Source organism: Bos indicus, chromosome 11 (genome assembly GCF_029378745.1).
Source record: "Bos indicus isolate NIAB-ARS_2022 breed Sahiwal x Tharparkar chromosome 11, NIAB-ARS_B.indTharparkar_mat_pri_1.0, whole genome shotgun sequence".
In the NCBI taxonomy this organism is placed as follows: domain Eukaryota; kingdom Metazoa; phylum Chordata; class Mammalia; order Artiodactyla; family Bovidae; genus Bos; species Bos indicus.
This window is the reverse complement of record NC_091770.1, coordinates 99,297,724-99,320,986: the sequence shown is the minus strand read 5'-3', so window position 1 is coordinate 99,320,986 and position 23,263 is coordinate 99,297,724. Positions and strand designations below refer to the sequence as shown.

At 56.6% G+C, this 23,263-nt stretch overlaps 1 protein-coding gene across 1 annotated transcript in view; it reads right to left on the bottom strand.

Moving 5' to 3' along the window:
- Nucleotides 1-484: 484 nt before the first annotated feature.
- Nucleotides 485-23,263, bottom strand: part of PTPA (protein phosphatase 2 phosphatase activator) — a 31,672-nt gene continuing 8,893 nt past the window's right edge. The window contains exons 3-10 of the mRNA XM_019970995.2: nucleotides 20,729-20,815; nucleotides 15,565-15,690; nucleotides 13,666-13,783; nucleotides 12,298-12,397; nucleotides 11,279-11,403; nucleotides 10,222-10,322; nucleotides 5,809-5,916; nucleotides 485-1,841 (exon numbers count right to left, since the gene is read on the bottom strand). Of these exons, the coding sequence (XP_019826554.1) occupies nucleotides 1,761-1,841; nucleotides 5,809-5,916; nucleotides 10,222-10,322; nucleotides 11,279-11,403; nucleotides 12,298-12,397; nucleotides 13,666-13,783; nucleotides 15,565-15,690; nucleotides 20,729-20,815 (846 nt within the window). The 3' untranslated portion in view covers nucleotides 485-1,760. The remainder of the gene's footprint in view (nucleotides 1,842-5,808; nucleotides 5,917-10,221; nucleotides 10,323-11,278; nucleotides 11,404-12,297; nucleotides 12,398-13,665; nucleotides 13,784-15,564; nucleotides 15,691-20,728; nucleotides 20,816-23,263) is intronic.

The following is a 23,263-nucleotide window of genomic DNA, read 5'->3' as shown; positions in this document are numbered from 1 at the left end:
CAGCCCAACCCAGACTTCCAACTCCAGCAAGACATGGACATGAGGAGTGGAGAGTGTGTAGAGGGTACCCCCTTAAAAACTTCAGGGGCCCAGTTCACAGTCAGTCAGGCCCAATCCAATGACTGCTCAGGCCAGTTCAGGGCTGACCCAGGGGCTCAGAATAGCCACAGTGACCGCAGAGCGTTTGCTGTGTGCCAGGCCCTGTGCTGAGGACTTCACACCCCACACTGGCTCCTCACAATCACCCTATGTGTATCCCCATTTTATAGATGAGGAAGCTGAGGATCAGAGAGAATCAGTAATTTACCTAAGACCTTGCAGCTGGGCGTGGTGACAACCAGGATTTGAACTCAGGGCCCCCAGGCCTCAGCTGAAACAGCTCAAGCCCTAGACTCCTTGGCCCAAGGGAAGGGGACTTGATAGGGGACAGACTGCCGTGTGGAGGGAACAAGCGCATGGCATAAAGACACGCCTCACACAGGCAGCAGGTGCAAGACAGAGGCTTTAATCTGAACAGCAATGAAGGCGCCAGGCCAGGGAGGCCCTGGGGGCGCAGGGGAGGAGGAGCCAGGAAGGCGGTGGTGTGGGGGCCCTGGGGGGAGGCAGGCGCTGAGCCTCTCCTAGGAAACTATTTCTGTGACTCTGGCGGCCCCTGTCCCAGCCTCTGCCCAGGCCATCGGCCCAGACGCGAAGGCCAAGCCCCTCGATTGTGCTTCTCAGGTGCTCCCCCTTCCCAGAAGGATGGGTGGGCCCAGATACGGGGAGGGGCAGCGGAGAGTCAGGACTGGAAGCAGCCCTCCCCCAGAAGAAAACTCTGGAGGTGGCCGGCTGTTGCTAGCAGCCCCCAGTCCGGACCAGCCCTGCCCCTGCCCATCCTCACAGCTCCTCCTGGAGCCCCACCGGGCAAGTCCGGGGAGGCAGCAGGACGAGGGGCTGGGAAGCAGCGCCAAGGGCTTGCAGAAGCAGCAGCAATGAGGGAGCAGGAGCAGCTGGAGAATGCAGGGAGCAGCCCAGGTGCTACACGGCGGCAACCGGCCCCAGCCCACCCTCTTTCCTCCAGAGTTTCTGCCACCCGCTCCCAGCCAGGGAGAGCCTGGGGAGCAAGCCCTGCCGGGCCCTCCAGAGGGTTCCCTGGAGCCAGAGAGCAGAAAAGCAAGGATGAGGCACTGGACACAGGGGCCCCCACAGGCTGGGGGTCAGCATGAGGAAGAGCTGGGAGGGTCACCGGCCAGAAGAGTCCACGCTTCTCCCTTCCCAACCCCATCCCAGGCTGGCTGCCAGCCTCAGCCTCCAGCCCTCAGGACCCCCCGACACCCACCCAAACATGGCTTAGGAAACTGCCCCACCCCGCGGGGGAAGCAGCTGCTCCAACCCCTAGAAAGGCAACCTGCGAGGGAAAGCAATGGCCACAGCAGAGTACCTACCCCCACCCACAGTGGCCGGGTCAGCCTGGGCTCAGATGGGACTGAATGGAAGGAGAGGGAGGCCAGGGCAGGAGCAGGGCCCCGGGACCCTGCGCCGGCCCCCTCACCTTGCCCGTCCACGCAGGGCAAGGCGGGAAACTGGCCACACTTTGGTCACTTCTCCTGACCTGGGTCCTTCAGCCCTATGCCCTGAGCCTCTATCAGCCCCGTACTCAGCACCCACCCCAGTAAACAGCCTCTCATCAAACAGAAAGAACAAGGGGAGGGGGTGGGGAGGGGGCAGCAGCTGGAGTTGGGGAGGGCAGGCACGGGAACGGCAGCCAGGACAGGCTGCTCTCAGCATGACGACATGACGGGATGGATGGGCAGGAGGCTCCCGAACTTGAAGTGCTGGATCACGGGGAACTTCTCCAGGCACTGCGAGGAGAAAGGGCGGAGAGGACAGGTGAGAGCTGCGTGGTGCCCTGCCAAGCCCCGCCTGGCCGCTCAGGCCTCGGACAGACCCCCCGGACGACTCCCATGTGCGGCTGCAGCAGGTGTCCGTCCAGGGCCAAGGAAGTGGCCCAGTCCCAGAGCAGCCCCCAAGCCTCTGGGGAAGAACAGAGCTTCCCACCCGTTCCTGACCAGCCCTTCCCACCCAAAGCCACCCACTCCACAACAATCAGGCCAGGCCCTAGTAAGGACAGGAGAGTAAGAGACAGGGAGGAGATGGGGGAGAAGGCAGCTCAACCCCATAAGGCAGCAGCAAAGAAGAGGGGCAGCCAAGTGACACCACTAGGCCCAGAGGGATGAGCTGGGGCCCAGAGGGGAAAAGAACCCTCCAGACCACGGGGACCCCTTGCCCAGGGCCCGCCCTGAAGAGGCATGGGGATACACCGGGACGCCAGCTAAGATGGGCCCAAGGCCCGTTTTCCCACTTTTCAGTTCTCCAGACTGAAAAAGCCATCCTGGCACTTCAGAGTGAGACAGAAAGAACCGGCTGACAGCCCCTCAACTCCCCCTACCACAGGGCAATTCCCAGCAGCCCAGTGCTCGGGCAGAGGACAAGCGCAATGGGCAGGGGGATGGCTGCCTGAAGCCAGTCGGGCCAGGGCCTCGGCCCAGGGCTGCGGCAGAGGAGGGGAGACGGGAGAAGCAGAGCCTGCCGTCTGGCCCAGGCACCGTGTCCGCATCACGAGGGGCCCGGAAAGGAGGGGGCCCACCCCCACCCCCCGCGTCAGCCCACCACACAGGCAGCAGCCCCGTGCATGCAAGGGAAGGGGGCTTCCTCTCAGACCTCTGGCTGCACAGGCAGGCAGGATGTGCACCTCCTGGCTGGGCTGGAACAGGGTTTTGGCCTCAGAGAGGGCAAGGGTCCCATCCTGTTACTGTCCCCTTCTCCTGCTACCTCAGAGGAACAAAGGCCAGCGCTGGCCCGGGGTCCATGACCTCAAGAGCCAGCAGCAAAGATGAAGGGGCCTTTGCCATGGGGGTGGGGGGGGGGTGGGAGGGAGGGGGTGTGTGTGTGTGTGTGTGTGTGTGTGTGCGTGCGCGTGCGTGTGCGTGTGTGTGTGTGCGTGTGCGTGTGTGTGTCTGTCTCTCAGAGTCAGGGATGGTCCACAAAGCCTGAAGAGGGCCTGGAGGTGAGCAGGAAGGGAAATCTCTGATGATGGAAGGATGGGGAGCTAAGCTGTGTGAGGGAGCAGAGCTCCAGGCCACAGTCAGACCCTGGGCCTGGGGCAGACAAAGTGGGGGGCAGGCAGCTGGGGGTGGCCCCTGGCGGGGAAGAGCAGCAAATCCAGGCCAGAGGCAAAGGCAGCTGCCATTGTGCTTAGATCATGGAGGAAGTGGTAGGAGTTTGTCAAAGGGGGGCCCCCTAGGGCCCTGGAATTCCAGAAAGAGTCAAAGGTCAACCTGCTTCTAGCTTTCAGGCCTGAGAAGTTATAAAGGCAAGAGGCTTAGGGGACTGGAGCAGGGGTTCTGTTCACTCTGCCCTCAGGGATCCCCCAAACAAGCTTCCCCAGGGCCAGGGGGAGGTGAGGAACTGGGCTAAAGGCAAAGGGATGCTTGGGGCAAAAGAAGTGGAGCGCCAGGGTCACAGCAGAGGCGCCTCAGGCCACGCCTCTTCTCCAGAGCAGTGACCTGTGCCGGCAATACCTGTGCTCTGGACAGAGCAACTGCTTCAGCCAAGCTGAGTCCAGACCTTCCAGCGGGCGGCCCTCCCAGCTCCCAGTGAGTCAGGGAGAGAAGGAGCTCCTCGGTCCTGACAGACCCTTCTGAAGGGAACACCCGCATGGGGCCAGCCCTCAGGAAAGACAGGCCCACCCCAACAAGGGCCCCAGAAGCATCTGGTTCTTCCACTCAGAAAGGCCGAGACAGGCAGCTTGAAGATGCAGACAGTTGGGCCCAAGCGCCAGGCCCAGACAGGCCTTCGTGGCAACTCAGGGCAGCTCCCCTCCCGCAGCCAACTCTGTCTCGGGCTCTGGCCTCTGCTAAACTCCCTCTGTACTTCAGAACTGGCAGGCCTCGGAGGTCCCCAAGGACCCAAGGTCCCTAAGGACCGGAACCCATCTGGAAGAACGAGTCCACTCCTAGCTTTCCTCTGCTCAGAGAGTGTGCGACTCCACAACCCCAGGGATCACAGACTAAGGGTGACCTGCTGGCAACTTATAAATGGCTGCTGCAGGTTACAGGGACTCGGTGGCCCTAGACTTAAGAGTCAGCGAGTCCCAGGGTTGTCCTACCAAGGCGTGGCCACCACACAGCAGCTGGCAGGCTGCGTGCAGCCAGAGCTGCAATTTCTGGGTTTCAGGAAGGGCGCTGGGTTATCTGCTCAGCGCTCCCTCTGTCTGGTCCTGAGCTGCGGGCAGTTTGCAGTCGCTGACCTCCTGTGTTCAACAGCCAGAGACACATGGACAATTGTTCCACCTTCGACCGCTTTGTTTGTGCGGCACCATCAGGGCTGCAGTCTTACCCTGCTCCTCCAGCCAGGGTTCTTTTGCCTCTGGACAAAGGTAGGGACCGGAGGCAGGGCCTCCTGTTCCGCCCTTAGGGGCCCAGGTCAAGGTAAGTTTAGTCACTCAAGTAAGAGCCTGCAGGAAGGACAGCATCTAAGATCCTAGGCAGGGAAGGCACCAGAGTCCAGCCTATGGGGAGGTGGGGGGTGGGAGGGCCTGGAGGGGGCGGCAGCGGGGAGACCCCTTCAGCATCCACTGTGGGACTGGGGTGGGGAGGGGTCGAGAACAACAGGACACACAGAGGGCAGTGCCCTGGGGACTCTCCAGCAGGAGGGCCAGTGTGGAGGGCTGAGGGCCGGATGGAGCCTGCCCAGCCCCAGCAAAGGCTCCTCTCAGATTAGAGAGGTATGTGGGCTGGAACCTAAACACAGGATGTGAAGTCCAGAGGAAGAGGACCGGAGGGGGAGGAGGCGGAAGGGAGGGAGAGGGCCAGGCCTGGTCAGTCCCAGCACCTTTAACCCCTTCAGGGCGGCACAGAGGGATCCAGGCCACTGGAAGCGCTGGTACTCCCAGCCACACCCAGCGCCCTGTACCCTACCCTTCCTGCTCCTCTGCCTCTGCTGACGGCCCTGAGTGAGCTCTGGCTGTAAGGAGGCCACCTAGACAACCTTCCCCTTCCCTGGAGAGGGATGACCAAGGGTCGAGAGAGAAGCACCTCCAGAACAACACCTGAGACCACCAGCCGAAGGGTGAAAAGAGGGGAGTTTGGGACCCACTGCTCCGGGTGAGGGACTTCACGCCAGGCCCTCCCGGGTCAAGGTCAAGCAGTTCTAGGACTGGTCTGCCTAAGATGTGGAAGAGCTAGAGTAAAGAACAGGGTGGGAAGAAATGTCTCCTCCCTACTTGCCAGAGAAAAAGTCACGTCCTTGGAGGGGAGAAGGTTGCCAAGGAGGACGAGCAGAGGGGGCAGGAAAGGGGGTGGCCGCCCCCCAGCAGGGGGACCTCCGGAGGCCCACACCTCTCCCTGCTGCTCTGACTGGAGAGCAGGGAGGACCCCAGAAGCAGTTATTAAAAATGTAGCCCTGGGCCTCCCCACAAGACCTCCCACCTGCCCAGCTATCAGACACACCAAGGTGGGAGAAACATCATTTTGGATGACGTCTCCAAAGGATAGAGCCTTTTCCCAAGCCTGTTTCCTTTATCGCGTCCCCACAGGACAGAGCTGAGAAGTGCCTCCAGCCATTTGACAAGTGGGAACAGAGACCCAGGAGCAGCAGGGTCTGGCCTCAGTCACAGGGCTTTTCTGGCTGCCCATCCCAAAGACAGAGATTCACAGGCCTCAGGTGTCAGAAGGGGCTGGCCCACAACTCAGAGCTGGACAGAGAGCAGAACAGTGGGGTGGGGGTGAGGGCGCCCAGAACCGAGAGTGCCAGCCAGTCCCCACTCACCTCGGCCTTATACATGCGGATGAGACCCTGGTTCACTTTGGACCAGGAGGGGACAGCGCTGATGTTCCACAGCTGGTTGGAGTGTTCTGCAAAGGGGCCTGTCTTCATCTGGAAAAGAAGAGTTCACAAGCTGGAGATGTGGGCCCTGGAGCCTACCACCTGCTCCCTGCAGCAAGGCTGCTCCAGCACACACATGTGTACACACACACATGTAAGCACATACATACACATGTAAACACACAGACGTACATACAGACACACGCACACACACTCTCACGAAGACCAGGTGGCAGCAGGCACCTATGGGGTGGCAGTCGTGCAGGCAGGCGCATGTGTGCATATGCCCACGTGCACGCATACACACATGTGCCAGAGACAGGGTCTCTCTTGGCCTGCCACAGGGAGAGCAGGAAGAGCCTAGGGAAGGGTCGGTTTGGGAGAGGGCCTGGACCAAGCCCAAGCACCTGACTGCCTTCTTCATGGGAGGCGGAGGGAAGAAGGAAAAGAGGGGAAAAACACGGGTCACCTGCAGCAGATGCGGGAGGAACGTCTTTAGAAAGCCAGCCTGACCTGGCAGCCGAGTGGAGAAGGGATGGCAACCCCAGCAGCGAGAGACAGGCAGGAGCAAGGACCGTACGGTCCCAGTCCCTCCTCTTGGAAGAAATCCTGCAGCAGGCCCAGTGGAGCCTCCATGATCTCAGAAACCAGCACTGAGACGAGGAAGCGCGTGCGCCTGAGTGCACCCCTCAGACAGCACAAGGCCAGCACATCTGTATTTATTAACAGGCAGTTCACAATCCCCTCCACACTGCCCCCTCCCCGGCTGATGCTGGGGGACGGGACCCTGAGCACAGGCATCAAAAGAAAAAGTCTGAAAAGCAGAGGCTGAGCTGGTGAGAAAGCTGACTTGGACCTCGAGTAGGTGGAAGGTTCCAGAAAAGGCTATGTGTGGAGGCGGGGCTGGTGGAAAGCTGTTCCAGGGAGAAGGGATGGGGGTCCCTCAGCCCTCTCTCTGTATTGGGCATGAGTGCGGGTCCCACGAGCACAAAGCCCTCACCCATGGCTGTGGACTCGCCTGGTGACCCACTCTCTCACTCCCCCAGTGAGGGCAACACTTACAAAACTGCAAGATCAAAGCTGAAAAAGCTGCCATTTTACTTAACCCTGTCATCTCCCTTCCCTGGCCCAAGTCCCCCCGCAAAAACCTGTCTCAACCCCCAGGTTCAGGAGCATGGACAATAGGCTCCTTCCCTGAGCAGTGAGGCCACAGCCCAAGGTCCCCACTGGGCTTCTCCTGGGCCGGTCCCTTCACCCAGACTTCCCCCTCCTCTCTCTAAGACTCCTTCCTCCAGGAAGGCAGCCAGGAGCCCCCAGCCTGCAGGCGCTGGTCCTCGCCCTCAGAGCTTTGTTCTGGAGCCCCACTCCATCAGACTCCACCCCATCCTCCCCTCGCCCCGCCCCTTCCCCAGGCACCCTGCCCCACGGGAGTAGTGCCAGGCTCCAGCCCTCTCTTGCATACTTCCAGGCCCTGAGAAGCTCAGGGATCACTGGAGCTATAGAACCAGTCTCACTCTGGACTGAGCCCTGTGAGAAACCACCCAGGAGGCACCCTGCTGGCCTCTGTCACAGCTGCAGCTCCACGAGTCTGCTCAGCAAGGGCTCTTCGGCCAAGGCCAGCAAAGGGGTGTGGGGAAACCAGAGGTTCTGCTTGCTGGGCCAGCCTTCCCTACTAGGGGCATGGGATGGTGAGCCAAAAGGCCTCTCTGGCACCCTTTCATAGCCAGAGGGAGGCCTGAGCCCTGAGGCCCCAGAGGTCCTAGCCCCCTCCCTGGAAAGGCCAAAGATGCTTTCTCTGCCCCACCCCCCCTCCACCCTTCAGCCCTTTGGAAGGAGTCTCTGTAACTCTGGAAAGGAAGACAGATGAGGGGAAAAAGGAATGGGGTCGAGAAGACAGAAAAAAATTAGCTCATTCTAGCCACAAAGGGAGAAGAGAAAGCTAGAACGAGCAAGCAAGCTGCAGTCCCGCAGTGACCCCAGGGGAATTGTGTGAGTCAGAGCAGCCATATTGAGCAGGAAATTACTCACAGACGCTGCGTTCCTGCCTCTCCACTCCCAAGAGAATCGGCCTTTTGTAAATGGTTCCTCTGTCAGTAACTGAGGGGGGATGGGGGGGGGGGGGGAGGCTCTGCACAGCGCCTTCCTGTCAGCTCCTTCCCTTCCAGCTGAAATCTGATCCCTCCCTTCCCAAAACTCCAAATTTAGAAGCCAGATTGAAACTGAAATTCTTTTCCTGCCTGCCCTGGGCTCTTAAAGGCGCCAGAGCTGCATTTCCTGAGGTGGAGAAGCCTGCCCCGTGAGGGCCTTGTGTGGGAGGCCCAGGGCCACCAGGGCAGGTCCCAGGCTGGCCCGGTCTCCTTTCCAACTCTTGTCTGTTCAGTCTCCCAGTTGCACCAGCCCTAGCGAATCCCTGGTTTTGCAGAGGCAACACTGCCCCCGTCCCAGCCACAGCACACAGGCCATGGCACACAGAGCTCCTTGCAGCCGTCAGTCAGGGCCTCCCTCACCACCACCGAGGGGCTGCGAAAGCCCTGTCTGGGTGCTGAGCCCAGACTCTGGAGAACTAGCACAATGTGTGCCCTCAACAGGAACCGCGCCAGCCGGCTCAGGGCGGGCCAAATGGGTGAGAGGGGCCCCTGCCAGCACTCTGAGCTCTGCGGCATGCCCCTGCTAGCATCCAGCACCTCCCACCACGCCCAAGCACCAGACCCAGGGTGAGAACCAGGCCTTGAACAGAGGGTGCAGAACAACCTAGAACTCGAGGGCCTGCCGGCCTCCTCCCAGTTCACGCCTCTACCTCGTCTATTATCAAAACCTCCGCTAAGTTCAGTGTGTCTTTAGCACCACCTAGCGGCCACTGTAGGATTTCCTCTAGCAGAAGACCTGCGTCCCAAATTTTGGGAAGGCTTTTGGGTTTTTATACCTACCGAGCATAATCAAACAAATAAACAAAAATACAAAATTTTAACGTGGAGTCAATTCCCATATTCCCTGAGGCCCAGCCTGGTTTTCTACCTCATTAGTTACTAATAGGGGCCCTGGGGCTTGGCCAGCCACCTGGGGGAGCCTAACCAGCTTAGCCTCTTAGAGGGGCCAGCGAAGCCACCCCTTCTCCCCGCCCAGCCCCAGGTGTCTCCGGGCTCTTCAGACCCTCCCGACCTAGTCTGGAGTCAGCAGCATGTGACTGGCTCTCAAGGCAGCCAGCCAGGCTGCCCTGGAGTCCTTCCGACCTTGGGGTGCCTACAGTGCTGAAGGCAGCAGATCTCAGGGAATGAAGCGGCGGCCACTCAGCCGTCAGAACAGGCTTCATTTGCTGACTTGGAAAAACGTGTCATTCCCCTCTGGCCTCTGGAGTTTGGCAGAGGCCTGAGCCGAATGCTGACCAGGAGAGCCTGCAGCTACGGCTGTTTAACCAGGCGGCCCTCTCTTCAGGGGACAGAATGGGCAGCAGAGAGAGCAGCCCCCACAGGGAGGGGGGATCCACGAGAGTGCCAGGGAGGTCGCTGGGGCCAGGGGAATGCTTGTAGGCATCAGGAAAGAGAATGTGGGCAGGACCTCTGCAGGAGGCAGAGCCAGGGCACCCCTTGGAAGTCTGTGGGGGTCAGGCACTAGGCAGGGAAGCTGAAAAGGCTTCTTGAGAGGCCCCCAAAGCAGTGGGCCCCCACCTTTGATGCATAGTCACCTGGCTCATGTCCTGTGCTTAAATTCAGGGTCCTAGCGCATGTCCCCCAAGATTCTGATTCAGAAAGCTGTGGTGGGGCCCAAGACCGTGCATTTCAACAAGCTCCCCAGGCGACTCTGAGGAAGTGGTCCAAGGCCATACTGTGGGAGATCCTACTTTAGCGGGATAACAACACGCACCTAAATGATCCCTGCTGGGTGGCCTGAGGGTCCAGGCCTACTAACTTTCACTTCCAGCACTTCATGAGGCCTCTGTCCTCAGACACCAACAGAGGTGTGAACCTTCAACAGAAATCTGTCTGGCTGTCCACTCTAGTCTCTCCAACTCCTACAAAGGCTCCATCACACACATCCACACACACGTAGCTCTACAGACGCTGGGGGGCCCACTCAAGAGATGCTGACACCCACCCACCCTTCAGACCTGCCTCATCAGTCACCAAGTCCACCTAATGACCAGGTCTTAGTCCGTCAGCTCCAGTAGAAACTGATCTAGGGGAGGAGATCCTGGACAGCCAGAAGGTGGCTTTGCCTTTCAGAGAGGCCTAGCTGGGCCTCCTCTTCAATAACCTGCTTTAGGGGTGGCCCCGCCCCCTTCAGAGAGCAGCTCTGGCTCCTCAGGCCCTTTTGGCCCGGAGGCTGCCAGGGGCCCCTTCCTTACTCCTTTTCTCTCACCTCGGTGATAAACAGGATGCACTCCAGGAACATGTAGTCCTTGTGGTTCTCGTTCACGGCCTTCTCATCCACAAAGTGCCTGGGCTCCAGATATGGGTGGTCTGGAAGCAGCAAAGAGCCCCGAGGTTCAGAACCAGGCACTGGCACCACCGGGCCACAGCAAACCAGCCCCGTTAACACCCGCCTGAGGGCCCAAGATCTGCCCCTGCGCCCTCAACACTTGATCTCGCAGAAGCAGTAAACGGCCCTGTGTGTGTACTCTAGTGTAATGAGTACCAGCCTTGCTTCTTTCCAGCCATGCGGCTCAGTTTCCTCATCCATGCAGTGGGGATAAGATCACCCTATAAGGGCTGGGGGTGGGGAGGGTACCTAGCCATCAGCACCGGCCTAAAGCCCTCAGCATGGCACCTGCCCAGGTCAGTGTTGACGGTCTGCTGGCAAAGACCCTGCCCAGGGTCCTCGAGATGATCTCCCTGAAGCACCGAGAGCGGGCCTGACACAGGGCAAGGACTCAACAAAGCATCCTTTACTAATGTTATTTTTAAGGCAGTTAATTCTATATGCAAGTAGACATGGAACCCTAACCCACTCTGGCTTGCCCGTGGGAAAGTTGAGGGGAACCACCACCAGAGCAGGCTCGTAGTGGGTGGGCCTTGGACCAGCATCCGGGAGCAGCTCCCCAACGGCCCCCTGTGCACAGCTTGATAATAACAGTGGATGATGCTGGTCACTGAGTCAAAAGAACCCCTCATCTTCAACATAAAACCCTACAGCCGTGGCCAGGACTGGGGGTGTGTCTCACACCAGTCGATTGTGCGCCCAGCACGTGCCCTCAGCCCAGCCCGTGTCACTCCCATTATCTCGGTGGTGCATGGCCTCCGCCTCCCTGGCCTGCCACGCCGCCGGCTGCAGCAGCAGGTCAGCAGCAAGCCGGCTCCATCAATAGCTGCTCTGATGCCTGCTTTACAAGCTGTCAGCGTGTGCCCTGGGAGGGAGGGGAAGGAAGGAAGGGAGGAAGGGGGGCTGGGGGTGGGGGGTCCACGCCCCACTTCAGTACCTATCAGCTGTGAACTGCCCCAGATGAAGGGCAGAAACTGGAAGTCATCCAGGCCCCACACGCCCTGGCTGCCGGCCGGCTCCATTCGGTACGTCTTTTGGAGCTTCCTCATAACCTCAAGGTACCTGCACCGGAGGGCGGGGAAGGGCAGGCGGGTGGCAAAAAGCAGAAAGACAGTCTCAGCCCTTCAGCTAGTGGGGCAGAGGAGGCTAGAAAGAACCACCGAGGAGGGCAACAGGTCAATTAAAGCCTACGCGCCAAGTTACACATCAGCCGATACACTCAAAATAACGTAGCTTCATTTTTCTCTCTCACATTCAGCCTCCTCTGGCCCAGGAAACAGGCAACACACCAACTGGGGAAGGTTAGTGCCATCACCTCCTGACAATGTGAGAGCCCGGGCAGGAGCTGCAGCTTCTCACCCATTAGACTCCTTCAGGAACTGCCCTAGAGCTGCAGCTTCTGCAGCACCTGAGTGGGGCCCAGCGGGGACGTGTCAATGCCCTCGGGTGACTGAGACACGCCTATGCGCAGGGAGGTGGCCTGGGTGGCGAGAGGAACCGGTCAGAGCCTGCCTGCCTGCCTGGGTTCAGCTGGCCGTGACCTCAGTGAAGACACCTGATTTCTCTATGCCTCAGTTTCCTCATCTGTAAAATGAAAATGACAGTTGCTACTTCCTCGGGTGGTCATGAGAATTAAAAGACTTGCATGTAAGGTGCTTAGAAAGAACCTCTACGTGATAAATGCCACAGAAGCGTCAGCAGCCGTTAGGTAACTTTCCCTTCACTGAGTTTTACTTGAATCTGAAGCTCTCAGAAGGAGGAGTCTTGGACACCCTGTTCACAGTCATGGCTTGATTAGGACAGAACAAGAGAACCCACAGCCACTCAGGAGCTCCTGCCAGGCCCCTGTCCCCAGTCTGACAGCAACAAGGAGGAAAGAGACCCACCCCCCGCCCCCCCGCCCCACCCCCACCTCTCCTACCACCGGCAGCCATCCTTCCCGCCTGGCTCACTCACCGATTGAACACCTTGAAGACAATGGCTATTTGGTCATCTACCCGCAGCACCCCGATCTTGCAGAGACAGCAGAGGAAAGCAGCAAAGGCTGCTTCATGTCCTGGGACAGAAAAACAGCCGAGGTTGACAATCTTCCAGAAGGAGTAGGACTGTTCTCAGCCTCACCAGAGTCCAAATCACCAATAACTTCCCATCTAAGGCAGGAGGTCAACATGGAGGTAAAGGGACCTCTTCCCCATCCAGAAAGACCAGGGTCCCTTTAAGAACCACCAGTACTATAATTCTACTCCTAAAGGCTTAGGCTGGCGATTCTTACATAGGCATTCACATTTCACTTGGGAGGCTTAACTCACTCATCAATTCGACCCTGTTTATTGAGAACCTACTATAGGAGCAGTCACGGTCCAGGTCAGGCACTAACGGGACAGAGTCAAAAGTCTCTGCCCTTATTTGATAGTTTATGATTCCGTGGGCCCCTCCCAGGGCCTGGAATGCTTATGAGCTGCTACTTTCAGCTGCACAGTTTGGGATCATGACCAGCTAGAGTTCAAGCCACCACCACACAGGGGCAGTCATCACCCCTGGACAACAAGGAGCGTCTGAGAGTGGAAGAAAGACCCAGTCCCTGCTGACCTGGTCCCTCTCCCCTACAGGTTGCTTGGTCACAGTCAAAGCTCCGCCCCTGAAAGTCTCACTTGATAATAAGCCTGTTCCTCAGCATCAGGGGAGTAGACGACAAAACTTTCCCAGGACCCAGGTCCAAGGGGGCCCTTCTCCAGGCCTGCCCCTCTGGCCTGGGCTCCTCTAGAGGCAAGGGAAGGGCCCAAGAGAGCAGCAGCTCCTGCATTTGCCTGCTTCAGTGAGCAAAGGAAAGGCAAGGCAAGACAGGCCTATCAAAGCAGGGGCCCTCCCCAGCCACCCCGACCTACAGAATAGAGAAACCCTCTTTTTTTTTAAGGTGCCACAGCGCTCCCTCTAATGGCCACTGTGGCTGAGAGTAATGCCCCACAGCACTGCCAGAGACTGCTAGGCTCTTTCAGTTCTCAGGGTTTCTGTAAGTGCTGTTTTGGGATATAGTAAGTGCTCAGTAAGCTGTCAGTTTGGGGATGGTGATAAGCTCACAGTCAGGCCATTTTACAAGGAACAGAAATCAGCTCTGTGCTTGAGGCCACCACATGTGTGGCACCGGCTCCCCCTGGTGGACCAAGTCGGAGCAGCCGGCTTCCCTACACCGACTGCACCACAGGGATGACTGCTCAGGGCTGCCTGCTCAGGGCTCCCTCATCCCACACAACCCAGAGCAAAGAGGAGGCAGTCCAAGAAAGAACCGCAGTGAAGCCAAGAGGCGCCGCCAGGGGTCACAGGTACCTGTGCCATAGTCGATGCGTGTGGAGTTCCCCACGGATTCCTTTAGGTAAACAGCCACCTCGGGCACAGCAGCTGCCAGGTTGGTGGGGACCACCGTGGCCACCAAGTTTTCTGCTTCCTGGTAACACAAGAGACACACAGTGGCAGCAGCAGATTGGGCAGGTGCCCAGAGGCAGCATCTCGGCATGATATCCCAACTCCCGCAGAAGGAAGAGATGGGAGAGCGTTTATTTCTACACAACAAAGACCACCCTGGGGTGGGGCTTTTCATCTGCTGACCCTCCCTCCAGAGGACACAGCTCTGGGGACAAGAGGAGAGGGACCTGAAAAGAAGCTACTTGACTTTCCCATCGAGTAACGCACTGACATCCCCAGAGATGTCCTCCCTCTTCATACTCCCAGCAAGGGAGTTTGTGCCCGATGTTCACCAAAGACATATGCAAGGATGTTCACGGCAGTATCACTTATAACAGCCAAAACGTGGAAACATCCCACAGCTAAACTGTCCATCAGCAGCACAACAGATAACCTATGCTATGGTCATACACTGGAATACTACGCAGCAAGGAAGAAGGGGCACTGTTCCACACACCACAGGTGAATCACAAAGTTGAGCAAAAGAAGCCAAACACACGAAGTTCAAAAGCAGGCAAAATCAATCTATAGGGGAGCAGTGAGAAAAATCTGGGGGATATCAACTAGAAAGGGGCACAAGGGCACTGGGGAAGTGCTGAAATGTTCCATGGCTTGATACGGGTGGTGGATGCAAGGTTAAAAACAGGTTAAGATCTATCAAGCTGTATAACCATGACTTGTCAGCTTTCTTTACGTTACAACTCAACTAAAAAAATAAGCCATGTGCTACCTTAGCACCCAGAGGCAGCCCCAGGTCACTCTTACACAAGGACAGCATTTTGCTGGGTCCTTGGTACTTCCCCCTGTTCCATCATGTGAAAACACCGGGACAAGACATTAGCACCCAAGTTTCTTTAGCTTCAGTCTGTAAATACCCGGCATGAGAATCTCCTGGAGACCTGGTGAAAATCTGGATCCCCAGGCCCCACCCCAGACCTACAGACCTATGGGATAGGGTGGCTACTCTGCATTTTTTTGTTTGCTTTGAACAAATATTACCTTTGCTTGACTCAAAAATGAATACACTGTAGGAGGGATGTACTCAGAAATCTTACTCCACCCTTCTCTCCTCTCCATCCACCCCTCTCCAATGCCCCAAAGGCAACCACCACTTTATTTGCCTCCTCTGTATCCTTCCAGTACACACTGAGAAATACAAACAGACCTTTCTCATCCTTCCAGTACACACCGAGAAATACAAACAGACCTTTCTCGTGTCTCCTCTTTCTTAACAAAAGGCAGCTTGCCATGCGCATCACACCTTGCCTCCCCTCTAACAGGGTAGTCAGCCCTTTGGACCCACTGATGGAGAACCCATGGACACAGAGGACCAACGGACCCTCATCATCTCATACAAGGGAGTATCTATGGGGGACCCTGGACGCAATCCCCCACAGATACTGAGGGAGGGACCACTGGAAGTCGCAGTCCCTTCCCCCGAGTTCCTGAGTCGCCTCCCTGTTCTTTGTTAGAGCTGCATGGTACTCCCGGGGAGGCCTTATTAGCTTATTCAACTGATAATAAACTGCAGATGGACACGTGGGCCGTCTCAGTCTGCTGCTACACACAATCACCTACGAACAACCCTGTGCAGAGGGCTGCGCAGCCACGTGGTGATTCCCAGAGGACAGCTGGGGCAGAGGGTAAACGCATTTGTACTTTCAGGGAACAGAACTGCCGTTTCAACAAACTCCCCAGTGCTGATATCTGAACGCTTCCCCCCAATCCCCCCCGGCCCCCAAGCCCATCCTGCGGCAGCCTCACCTGGTCAAGTTTGGCATACCAGGTCCTGTAGGCCTTGTTCCCAAATCTAGAGGGCTGGTCCACTGGAGGGGTCTCATCGATCCACCTGTCCAGCGTGTTGAGAAGAGCGACCAGTTTCTCAATGGCCTGTGGAGGCAAATAGAGGGGGCCCAGACACCGTGACTAGTGGCCCCATGCTAGAGCCACAGAGGGAAGCCCCAATGGCTGCTGGACAGTGACCACCAGGCCTCACACCACTGGCACCTCCCTGCTGTCCCCCTTTCTTCCCAACCCTCCTGAGTGTGAAGGAGGGGCCAAGGGAACAGTGAGCCTTCCAGAAAGGGCCCGGCACAAGGCTGAGGGACAGGCACGGCTCCCACACCCAGCTTCTCCAGCTAGCCTGCCCGGGGGCGGGGGCCAGGGGCGGGGGCAGCTGCTGGACAAGTGTGAGCAGCAGCCCTGACTTTCCTTACTGCATTTATCGAGGTCTTCTGTTTAGAGCACAATATCTGCTCATCACTGAAAAGAGAAACGTAACAAGGAAAGAAACAAAGGTGACGGGTAATCCTGTCACCCAGAAATCAATACCACAAGGTATCCCCTGCTTGTTGTAAGTTCACTTTCCACCACTTCACTCTGACTGAAGTCCTACAGTAGCAATGGTTCTTGCTAACCAAAAGAAACCTGAAGAGGATTTTCAGTGCAAAGGATTTTCCCTTTGCACCACTTCTGCTCACAAAATGTTTCACAGAAACACTCTTACTTTCAGATAGCAGGGGAGTCTGTCTTAACATTTTAACATACTCTTCCATATCATCATTTTACAGTGTTTTTCACTGCTTATCACGGTTAGAATTTTGAAGGCAGCTGGACCTGGATTTATATCCCAGCTAAGGGACCTCCCTGGTGGCCCAGTGGTTAAGAATCTGTCTTCAGATTTAGGGGATGTGGGCTCAATTCCTGATCTGGGGACTAAGCGCCCACAAGCTGTGGTGCAGCTAAGCGCACACGCCACAACCAGGAAGAGTCCTGGGCTGCAATCGAGACCCAGAACCACAAAAATAAAACGAATGTCTTATAAACAAATCCCAGTTAAACATCATTTGCTGCAAAACCTTGATCAAGTAACTTCAACTCTCTGAGCCTGTTTGCTCGTCTCAAAGATGGGCATAAAAATGGGTAAATAACTCTGAGGGCCGCCTGGAGGCCTAAATGACAACCCATGAAGCACACCAGCGCGGTGTCTGGCACAGGGTGACGGGGTACAACATCTACACACACACACAGACCCTCAAACGGGGTCTCGGGGCACACGCTACTTTGTAGTCTGATCAGCTCCCTCACAACCCTCATTCCAAGCAGCACAGAAACGTGACCTTTGTGCAAGTCTCTTACGAGCAACTGACATTGCACTGTGCCAATGCACTGTGATTATTTACCCACTCCCTCACCGCTAAACGTTTGGGCTATTCCACTTGTTCCCTTTGTGGAAAGCTGGGGCCACAGGTCCGCGTGTGGGCAGTGGTGGCTAAGACCCAGCTCTTATCTCTCAGCTCTATCTCTCCCACGGAGCAGGCTTTAAGCAGTGGGATCAGTGTGCCAGGCCAGGCCGTGTTAGCACACTGAACACTAAGTAACTCAACGAAGCAATCAGGTGAGGCTCTCTCTCTCCAGCACAAGTCTGTGAGGGTGGCTCCGAAGGTGCCTGCTCCAGATTCAGCATGTGAAATGAGCCAGGACAAAGGTACGGGAGGCTCAGGGAGCACGACACGGGGACACGTGGAGGCAGGTGGCCTTGGAGGGGGTCCTGCCCAGAAGCAGACCCTGCCTGAGTCCGCCGAGCACAAATGGGCTGAGGAGACGTCTCTGGGAGTTCCACGCTGGTAGGAATTCGCAAGGGGCCACCCATGGAACAGTTGTGACCCAGAGGGTAAGGCACAGTCAGGTATGACATTGCTGAGCCCACAGAGAGAAACAGCCCCAGGAGCTGAGCATGTATTTGTACGGAGGGAAACGGCAGGCTTGAGCTAATGGGAGTATGTGGGAGTAAAGGCACCCCCTCCCCACCGCACTGCAGCTCCAGGAGGCATGGACCACACGGCAGTCCACACAAACAGCATGACGGTGGCCCCGGTGCTGCCCTCCCTTACCCACGCTTGGGGCCTGGGAGGAGAGGAAAGTTACCTGTAAGAGGAGTAAGTTCCCTCACACAGGGCCAGGATAACACAAAGCTGCATTGCTGAAACATGACCCAAAGCACTGCCACTGTCTGGCGCTGTGAAGAACTAGGTCACCAGGAAGAGTTGACAGGCTCCCAGAAAACCTGGCCCCACAAAGCCACTGAGATTTCTGAGGACGGGTGGCCCCACAAGGCACCAGACTACTGGTCACCCACCGAATGGGACAAAGAAGGTGCTCAGAGGCAGGCAGGAGCCAGGCCCCAGCTGCCAGCTCAGCTGGGCCAATGAATAATTAGAGGCTCCCAGGTCCTCCTGGAGAGGGCTTTCTGAGTTTAGGGGCTGCCTCTACTGTTCGACTGGCTAGGGGAGAGGGGCTGGAGGGGAAGGAGTTGTGGGCTGAGACCCCTAGGAAGCATGGAGAATCATTGGAGCCACCTTCTTTCTCCTTGGACCAAAGAGTCCTTTTTGGATTTCATGGACCAGTACAATTTTACTTGTCGATTTAAAATTCTGCCTTCATTTTAAAAATCACACAGAACTACAGCAAAATGTAAGCCTCCTATCTACTGTCAGCTTTATTTTACAAAAAAAGAAAAAAACCTTTTTAAAAAATTTTAACCCCCCCCCCCCCCCAAAATTGGACAATTCCAAAAGGAAGGAGAGCCTTCTAAACACGGGTCTAGACAATCCCACCCCATGGCCCTTGCCTGCTCCCTTTGCTGCAGGTGGTCTGGACGCCGATCCCAGGCCCCTCGGCCCTTTCCCCAGCAGCAGCTGCATCCCCTGCACCAAGAGCCAGGAGCAAGCAGCAGCAGCGGAGGCAGGCAGCTGCCCTGGGCGGCACAGGAGGCCACATGCTGGGTGTGGTGCCTTTAGCCGCCCGTCAGCTGTGGGCAGCAGCTGGGAGACCCCTGGAGACCACGCTAGCCATCTCGCAAGATGAGGCTGTGAGGATGAACCCAGCTCAGGAAGAGCCCCAAGTGAAGCGACAACAATGTTACTGGAAACTGAAAAACAGCTAATGATAACAATGGCTAATAAATGATAATGCCATCTAGTACATGCCAGGCACGGTGCCAAAAAAATACACCTACACGCAGGATCACAGTGAATGCTCCCCAGGGGCCACAAGTAGGCCTGCGGATCTTCCCACTAGACAGAGGAGGGGATGGCGTGTCAGAGGGGACAAGGCCATCCAGCTCAGAAGTGAGAGGTTATCAAAACCTGGTCAGCTTGACTCTAGAACCCCAGCACTCAAGCAGGCTGCAATCCTGCCTAAAGAACAGCCTCTGCACTAAGACAACGCCTGGCTGGTATAGACAGCTACCATCAAAGTCTCAGGGCTAATTAAGGGACCTGAGAGAGACTTGGCGGCTCAGGATCTGCTGGGGTAATTACAATTCTCTCCTTTAATTAGCCTCCCCCCCGCCACATTCCCCAGCCCACTGAGCACAGCTCAGCGTTCCTTACCACAGGCTCAAGGAGGCGCCCTCTCTCCCCACAGTCAAAGCTCCAGAGCAGTGACCAGGCCCAAGAGGAACCAACAAGTCATTGGTGGATCAGCTCCCTTCTCTTGAAGGCTGTCAATCCCCAACACAGGTCTGGCGTCCCACAGGACCTCGGCCACCCAGCGGCCAGTCAGCGGCCAGGAGCATGAGGCTTATGCCAGCCTTACGGCAGGTGGACAGACAGCCAAGCCAGGGCCAGGCCGTCCCCAACAGGCCAAAGCTAAGGCTAGAGAGCTGGGTGGCCAAGCCATTGAGAGGCTGCTCGGACCTGAGGTCTGAGATAAGAGAAAGTTCAAGGGAGTGCTAGGCTGCCTGGAACAAGACCTCCAGAGGCCCCTGGAGGCCCGGGACCCAGAGCTGGGAGGTGGGAGTACAGCAAGAGCCAGCAACTGGAGAGACCACACCTTCTACGGGTAGGAGCTTCCCCACAACTCCTGCCCTCCCTCCATAAATAAGCCTGTGTTTGAAACACAGCCAAAGAGCCCCCACCAAGCAGTGTGCACCCTTCAACTCAGCATCGCCATCTCTAGGAATGAAACTTTAGGAAAGAATGCCCACACAGACCTATGTGCAAGGGCATTCAGAGCAGCAGTGTTTGGGGAAATGACCTCAAAGTCTAAGTTGGGGGCTGTTTAAACCAGTAAGGGCACAGCTCAAGGGCAGAGGAGCTCCCGGGGCAGGTCTGGGTGACAGCCCCCACACTGTTAATAGGGGGCTGTCCCCAGGAATCAGTTATGGGGAGGAATATAGGGTGCTGCTGCTGCTGTGTCACTTCAGTCATGTCCGATTCTGCGACCCCACAGATGGCAGCCCACCAGGCTCCCCCGCCCCTGGGATTCTCCAGGCAAGAACACTGGAGTGGGTTGCCAATTACTTCTCCAATGCATGAAAGTGAAAAGTCAAAGTGAAGTTGCTCAGTTGCGTCCGACTCTTAGCAACCTCACGGACTGGAGCCTACCAGGCTCCTCCGTCCATGGGATTTTCCAGACAAGAGTACTGGAGTGGGGTGCCATTGCCTTTTCCATGGAATACAGGGTGAGGGCAAGCTTTTTTGTTAGTGCTACACGTGTTTCTAACAGTAATCTCTTCAGTTGGCATGTTTACTTCTTTCGTGATCATTTGTAATTTAAAAATTACATGGAACACCAGTTAACAAAAGTGCAGGCTGGGGAACTCCCTGGCAGTCCAGTGGTTAGAACTCCAAGCTTCCAATGCCAGCACCTGGGGTTCAATCCCTCATCAAGGAACTAAGATCCCACAAGCTACAAGGCTTGCCCCCACTCCAAAAAAGCAGGCTATAAAACAGCTTGTGTACCTTGGTCCCAATTCTATAGATACACATCTATACAGACTTTTTTAAAAATTAGAAATAGTTCAGCGTCAACAGTGTGAACTGCACATGTGTCTGGGTGATGGTATTGTCTGCACCTGGCCGACTGGTCCCACTGCAGGCTCTGGGAGCTGTTTTGGGAAAGGGCCCAACCCGACCAGGCCTACCTCGGAGACCTTGTACTCAAAGCTCAGCTTCTTCCCCTTCACACCTTCGTTGAGGGTGAGGATGAATCCGATGTAGTCAGCGTACGCCTGCCAAACAGAGAGGGGAATGAGGACGTGGAGGTGTCAGACCTCCACCGTCTACACCCAGCCAGCCCCCAGCTCTGCCCAGCTACCAGAGAGCTCCAGGCTGCCCCCGGCTCCCCACCTGATAGCAGGAGAGTGCAAAGACAATGCCAAATACCCCACCCTGACCTTCACCCAAAACCGTGGGCTGGCCAAGGCCACAGTGACACCTAGGCCTCTAGCCAGTCTACTGTGCACGCGCTACTGCTGGTTGCTTCTCTGCACAACAACCCCACCACTGTCCTCATTTTACACACAAGGACACCACGGCTTCAGGGGAAGTGACTCCCAAGACCAAGATCTCACTGGACACGGAGCTAGGACCCAGCTAGCCAAACTCCAGAGCAGAGTGGGGAGTGCTCCATCATTATACTATACCAGGGGTCCGTCCCCTGGGAACTCTCCAGATGTTTCCCTCAACAGGCAGACCAGCTATGTGCCTGTGTGCAGACGCCCTGCCCGCAGGAGATGAAACTGTTTTCCAGCCATGGCCAGGTCTCCCAGCACCCCCATCCCCAGCTTCCAGTGGGGCACCCTCTTCCCTTGGGCTGCAGGTTACAGCCGGCACACGGTTAAGAAACCGCTGAGGCACAGGCCTCTGGAGAGGCAGTTCTTGGGCGCTAGCAACTTCCACGTGGTCTTATTTCTTCTTCATCCCTCTTGCCTCTCCCTTCCTTTCTTCTTCTTTATCCAAGCCTTAAAGATGCCAGTGGGGGGTCTTCCTTGGCAGCCTAGTGGTTTAGACTCTATGCTCCCAATGCCTGCAGGGGGCATGGGTTTGATCCCTGGTCAGGGAACTAAGATCTCGCATGGCATGCCCCCCCGCCCCAAAAAAACCCCGATGTTTGGGTGGCCACAGCAAGCCAAGGTAAGCCCTGAGAGGTGACTGCTCAGGGTCTGGAAGGGAACATTCCTACAGCGGCCTGTGGAATGGCTGCAGGTCGAAGTGCAGGTCACAGGGCGGGCCCACTACATCAGCCACAGCAACACCCCCAGCCCAGGGAAAGCCTGAGTCCTTGTCCTGACTGCGCCAGCGCTCACAACCGTTCCTGCGAAGCACACCAGGATGCAAGGAGAAGCAGCCGCACGAGGGCATGTCGCTGCCACGGTCACTGTTCCCACATGGCTCCGGGACTCTCGGAGACTAAGACTTGTGAACATGACTGTGTGAAGTCTCTTCCCAACCATCAGCAGTAACTGTCATGCCTACGGCTCTGTAAAGCTCACTGCACACCCGTGAGCACTGGGCCACACGCTTTTCTGGCTTTCCATCATTTGAGCCCCCAACGAACCCCATTTTATAGTAGAGGAAACGGAGGCTTGGCCCAGTTAGGCACTGTGCCTAAGTCACAAGAAGAGAACAAGGCAGCCCTGAGGTTCCAGCCCCAGCTCTGGCCCCAAACCCAAGCTCCTGGCCACTGCACCCTGCCTGCCACCAGGTGAAGCGCTATGGTCGACACACAGCCCCTTGTCTGGCCGCAGCAGTTTCACACATTCGATCGATGAGCTTCAGGGCAAGTAAAAGACTTCCATCAGGTATCAATCAAAACACACTTCCCAAAAAGTGTGGGTGCCTAGAGCAGGGCTGGCAAACCACTCGCAAAGCACCAGAGAGTCAATATTTTAGGCTCCAAGGGCCACATGTTCCAGTTCACAAATTCTCAACTCTGCTCTTACAGAATGAAAGTAATCACAAACTACATGTAAATTAAATGAGCAGAGCTGTTTTCCAATAAAACTTTACTTACAAAAACAGAAGGGTCAGGTTAGGCTGCCAACCTGTGGCCTGGAGCCCAGCAGCTCAGCCCACGGGGCCCCAAGTCATGGGGGTGACTCTCTGGAATCTCACCTCAACCAGTGACTGTGCCACCAGGCTAAACGTCTTCACCTCCTGGCCTCAGTTTTCTCACTTTCAAAATGGAGATGACCTCAGAGTCCACCTCCCAGGTTTTCTGTCATAATTAAATGAGCTAAAGTACCTGGCACATTATAAATACCCCGTCTTTTTTGGAAAACATCTAGGGGAAAGCAAGAAACTACAGCCACGTTTGGATTCAGACAACCCTGCAGGTTCAGGAAGAGAACGGTGGGCCTCAACCTGGACACGATGGCTCCCAGGACACTTCCCACGTGCTTGGAGACGCTCTTGGCTGTGGTAAGCAGGAGGGCTGCTACCGGCATGGAGCAGAGAGAGGCTGGGGTGTTACGAAGCACCCTACAGTGCACAGGACAGCCCCTGTGACAAAGGATTATCTATCATGGTCAACAGTGCTGAGGTTGGTAAACTCCGAGGGACAGCAAACAAGATGATGAAAGGCCTAGAGCCACATCTTTGAAAAGCTAAGGGACTAAGGTGTTTATCCTGGTGAAGACTTGGGGGAGCAGACAACTCAGAAAAGACATGATAACCAT